This window comes from Limulus polyphemus, unplaced genomic scaffold (genome assembly GCF_000517525.1).
Source record: "Limulus polyphemus unplaced genomic scaffold, Limulus_polyphemus-2.1.2 Scaffold8263, whole genome shotgun sequence".
Taxonomy (NCBI): domain Eukaryota; kingdom Metazoa; phylum Arthropoda; class Merostomata; order Xiphosura; family Limulidae; genus Limulus; species Limulus polyphemus.
Genome location: NW_013673873.1, coordinates 7195 through 12178, shown reverse-complemented (window position 1 = coordinate 12178; position 4984 = coordinate 7195). Strand labels below are relative to the sequence as shown.

General features: G+C 35.0%; 1 protein-coding gene across 1 annotated transcript; it reads left to right on the top strand.

Moving 5' to 3' along the window:
* The first annotated feature begins 2 nt into the window (after positions 1-2).
* On the top strand, positions 3-3658 carry LOC106475234. Its single transcript, XM_022379401.1, has 3 exons — positions 3-341; positions 2703-2840; positions 3170-3658. The coding sequence occupies exons 1-3, from the start codon at positions 3-5 to the stop codon at positions 3560-3562; spliced, it is 870 nt and encodes a 289-aa protein (XP_022235109.1). The 3' UTR covers positions 3563-3658.
* Positions 3659-4984: the final 1326 nt, after the last annotated feature.

Below are 4984 nucleotides of genomic sequence, written 5' to 3'. Positions count from 1 at the left end.
ACATGGATTTAGAAAACTCTTGTTTCGTTCTTAGTGGATCTAAGAACTACCCAACTTACGTATACATGGATTTAGAAAACTCTTGTTTCGTTCTTAGTGGATCTAAGAACTATCCAACTTACGTATACATGGATTTAGAAAACTCTTGTTTCGTTCTTAGTGGATCCAAGAACTACCCAACTTACGCATACATGGATTTAAAAAACTCTTGTTTCGTTCTTAGTGGATCTAAGAACTACCCAACTTACGCATACATGGATTTAGAAAACTCTTGTTTCGTTCTTAGTGGATCTAAGAACTACCCAACTTACGCATACATGGATTTAGAAAACTCTTGTTTCGTTCTTAATTTCTAAACTGGTCTGAAATAAGGGATAGAATTAAAGATTTATTCTTCATTACTATAAAAATAAATTATGCTAATATTGTGTCTCTAATAAATGACATTTCATTATTTTAATCTTTTGTTCTTAAAAAGTAAAAACGTTGCGCCCCCTTGGGTTTTACCGATGAAAATAGGTCATCCGTTAAGTGCAGAAAAGTGTATTGAACCAAGCCTAAAATACATTAAATATCGTTCCAAAAGTGACAAAAAGTGCAAGTTTACAATATTAAAAAAAATCATAAAAATAATGTTTCGAAAAGACATTCAAGTTCAGTCAATAGTATCTTGTTAATATTTGTTTCAGTCAACAGTGTCTTGTTAGTATTTATTTCAGTCAACGGTGTCTTGTTTGTCATCATTTGTGTTATTATCGACCTTCACTATACGAAAAAATTGCATGACCTAAATAATTATTTCTGTCAGTCTGGATTTAATTGGTCAGTAAAGTTTATTTCTAATTTTATCGATGAATCGGAGAACAAATTAGATGACAGGAAAGTGATTTTAAAAATGTGATATTTTTAAAGCTCAGAATAATATTACTGTTGTTAATTGTTGATGTTAAATTTACCGTTGACTCAAATAAATATTAACAAGATTGTTGACTGAAACAAATACTAACAAGACACTGTTGACTGAAATAAATACTAAAAGAAACCGTTGACTGAAATGAATACTAACAACACTGTTGACTCAAACAAATACTAACAAGACACTGTTGACTGAAATAAATACTCGAAGGTTGTGGGAATAGGTTTCTTCATCAGTAGAATAATACTTCGACCTTCAACGTTGCTAAACTAGATACATCAACAAATCAAAGCACATACTGTGTGCTATATGTCCTTCTCAGGAAAGAAATACCTGTTGTGACTTACACGCATGTTCTTGAACAACTGCAAAAATTTTTGCTTTTTGGTAACGGAATATTCAAAGCTCAAACACAAACAACACCTTTGTGTCCGAAACCTAACACAAACGCAATAAATTCCAATGAATAATTCACCGGTTAAAGTAACGATTAGTGGAAATTATATAAGGCCGTTTTTTCTTGTTTAAAATTTACCATAATTGGTTTTAAGCTTCCTATTGATAACACAACGGTTCCTAATTATTTTTAACAACCCTTCAAGCTCCGAATTCGATAAAGTAGGGCATTTTTTAATGGTTCTTAGAGCTGAGGAAAGTGATGTATTTATTGAAAGAATACAGACAAGGACACTGGAGGAAACAGCCTAAAAAGTAGACCACAGATATACCTGACCTATGACTTTTGTTGAACAAAAATATCTTACGTGATTGACATTCGAATGGTGACTTTCACGGTTCGTGTCATTGGCTTGCAACTATAGTGACGTAAAAAAAAAGCCGTTTCTTGCTGCTATAAAAGCTCACAAGCTCCTACAGCTAATACACTCAACCAAAGAACTTTGTTAACATCTAGCTTTGCTCTCTTTCTTAGCAAACTTCCAGCCAACAGAAATGTTCCACGTAAGCACACGGTCCTGTTTGTTCTATCTGTTAGTTAACCTAGATATTGGCTAAGTTTTTTCTAAAGGGAGTTTCCCTTGGGCTAGTCAAATCACCAATCGAATATCAGATAGTATCTTAGGTTTCTTTGCATTTTTTTAGATTTCGTACCTTATGTTGCTTAATTAAAGTTTTTTCTACGTGCCAAGATATTAATCTTAATACTGTTAATCTGTTTGACTTAATTTGTTTTAGCGCAAAGCCACACACAATGGCAATCTGCTCTTTGACCACTACGGGGAATCGAACCCCGAATTATAAACTTGTAAGTCCCTAAGCTTATTGCTGATCCACTGGGAAATTTATGTTAATAATTTATGTTTATAAAACAATTTAAACAGAAGAGAAAATCAAATGTAACCAAGATGGTGACTTAAGCAACAGCGCTATAAGATTGAGTTACAGGATTAATTTTAAGCAGTAGCAACACTATATTGAGTTTTTGTTTGTGATAGTTAACTCTGAATATCTAAAAACATGATCCAAGAAAAGTGTGTCGCACCACCTAGCGTAGTTACTGGTTTTCACATAACAGCTTATTAAATCTCGTTTGTCAAAGATACATATAGATGGCGCCACACATCCTTTGGATCAGGTTAATTAAGTTTTAGATAGAGGTACTGACGTTCAGAATTATGTCAAATATTTTAAAAATAGGCTTTAGAGAAAATAGAAACGTGAGGTTTGAATATTTATTTAAGTTGAAAAATTGTTCTAATTACTAGCAGTTATTTTCTTCGGTTGACTAAAAAAGTGGTGATTTTTAACTTTTGATTATACTCTTTAGATCTTGGCTGTTTTGGGGGTTCTTGCCGCGGCTGAAGCCGGATACATTGGTGGAGGAGGTGGAGGTGTAGGTGGATTCATTGGTGCTGGAGGGGGAGGTGTAGGAGGAAGCTATGTAAACCTGGTTCCCGTTCAGATTGTAAGTTACACATCATTTTTATTGCTTATTAATTGCGTGTAGTTAATTTAATGAAGACGACAATGAAATATGACTGTTTGAAATCACAATTAAGCAGAAATAAAGTTTAGTATGTAAATGACAACGATAAACGAAGGAGATACGTTTTAACGCTTCGATGATATAAACCTATAAAATACAAATATGATAAATAAAAGCCTTCGTTTCGACTAGCACAAATACAAGAGCCGAAGCATAAAATTAATTTACGAGTATCAAATAATATATTTACTGAACGACTATCCCACTGCAATGTATGATTCACCCTTTTTCATTCCTACAAAAAATAGGGAGCCACTGGCGGCTATGGTCAACAACCAGTGTATCCCTCCATTCCGACACCTTATTCTTTCGGTTACGCCGCTCCTGCTATTGGCGGTTTTAGCGCGCGCCAGGAATCTGGAGATGGATATGGTCGGGTGACAGGATCCTACAAGCTTTCTGATGCAGATGGACGCCAGAGAAAGGTCCAGTACGTTGCTGGTCCAGAAGGATTCAGAGCTCACGTCTACACCAACGAACCTGGTACCAAAAGCGAGAACCCTGCTGACGTTGATTTCCAATCCTCTGCTCCTGTTCCACCTCCTTACTACCCACCCAGGCAACATTCTGGCTATGGTGCCTCTGTTGGATATGGGAATCAAAACCACATTGCTGTACCATCTAGTGGACCTTGGCAGTAATTCGCCTAATTGTTTAACATATTTTGAAGAGCTTATTAGACCAAACTTGTATACCTTGTTGTTTAATGTTCCAATACTTATTTTTTTTCTTCTTCTGCGTTTTTCCTTTCAAATTATCTAGTTTGTAAAATAACACTCTTTTAGAGGTGAGAATCCAAATGTTAATAAAGGTTGTCTTGTATATTGTAAATTTTCTAGAGTCCTAGTTATTGTATAGTAGGGCAACAAAAACAACAACAAACAAATATATTCATTTCCAAATAAATTCGTTTTATTTAAATTAAACTCGAGTAAAAATAAACCAAGAAAAAAAGAATCATAACACTAGTTTAGTCTTAGTGAAATTTCTTCCTTCGGTGGCTCTTAATGCTAAAATCAAGGTACTATCCCTGTAGTGGAGTTGGTGCGATAAGCCTAAATCCGAAATTGTTTTATCTGACACATTCAGAGAATACAGTATTTCACAAAGCACGTGAGCTCATTCCGTCATTTAATTGGTGCAATTTTGATTGGTGAGTGTAAGACATAAAACAATTAATAATAACGATCTTATAACTCTCGAAAGCATTTGTTTTCACTGCCGTACTTCTTCAGACGTATACAGATGATTAAAACAAATCGTAGGACTATTTGTTTGTTGTTAAGCACGAGGCTACAAAACGCAGTTTTCAGCGCTATAAGCATTCAACCTTACCGCTGAGCCACTGGGAGCCCGTGGAACTACTCAAACTTTCGAATATAGGGGGGGAATTTTTTGGAAGAATATGAAAATACTTTCAAAATCATGAAAAAAACAACTAACTGCTAAGACTAATATTTTTAACTTGCTGCTGAGTCCTGTATCGTCTTCTAGGCTGTTGATTTTAACCTCCTTGTGCCAGTTTCTAGTATCAAGCTAATTATACTTCCATAGTAAGAATTTCTATTTCAAACCCACAGCACGAGGTGCTTTTAGTTATGGCAAATCGAAGGGTCTACAGTTCGAGATGCGATACCGCTAAACAGGCTCCGCACTTTCAGTTGTGAATGTGTTATAAATGTGACAGTCACTCCAGTTATTCGGTTAAAAAAAACAGAACAAAACCCTTGTGCCGACGGATTCTGCTAGCTAGCTGATTTTCCTTTAGTTAATAAGTAATTCAAATTCAGGAACGACTATACCCGAGTCCCGTGGGTGCCTGACATGAGTGTTTAGCACAGGTGGCTCGTAAGGAGTCGCATAGGTTGAAAATACAAATTCATTATTACTTTAATAGCGACAAGTGTGTTTATTCAGTATTTCTGGTTTAATCATCATTATTTAGTATTTTAATTAATTTAATTAAAGCTTTGGTAATTATTGGCCAGTGAAGACAAAAAAAAAATTTTAATGCTCAAACTAGATTCGCACACCCCTATTTAGATAATGCAGTGATCTTAGTT

What these genes read in the sequence shown, in the direction of transcription:
- LOC106475234 (XM_022379401.1), top strand. Translation starts at nt 3, where the DNA reads ATGGATTTAGAAAACTCTTGTTTCGTTCTTAGTGGATCTAAGAACTAC. An exon ending in ATTTAGAAAACTCTTGTTTC is followed by an intron (nt 342 to 2,702) that starts GTTCTTAATTTC and finishes TATACTCTTTAG; the next exon opens with ATCTTGGCTGTTTTGGGGGT. An exon ending in ACCTGGTTCCCGTTCAGATT is followed by an intron (nt 2,841 to 3,169) that starts GTAAGTTACACA and finishes TACAAAAAATAG; the next exon opens with GGAGCCACTGGCGGCTATGG.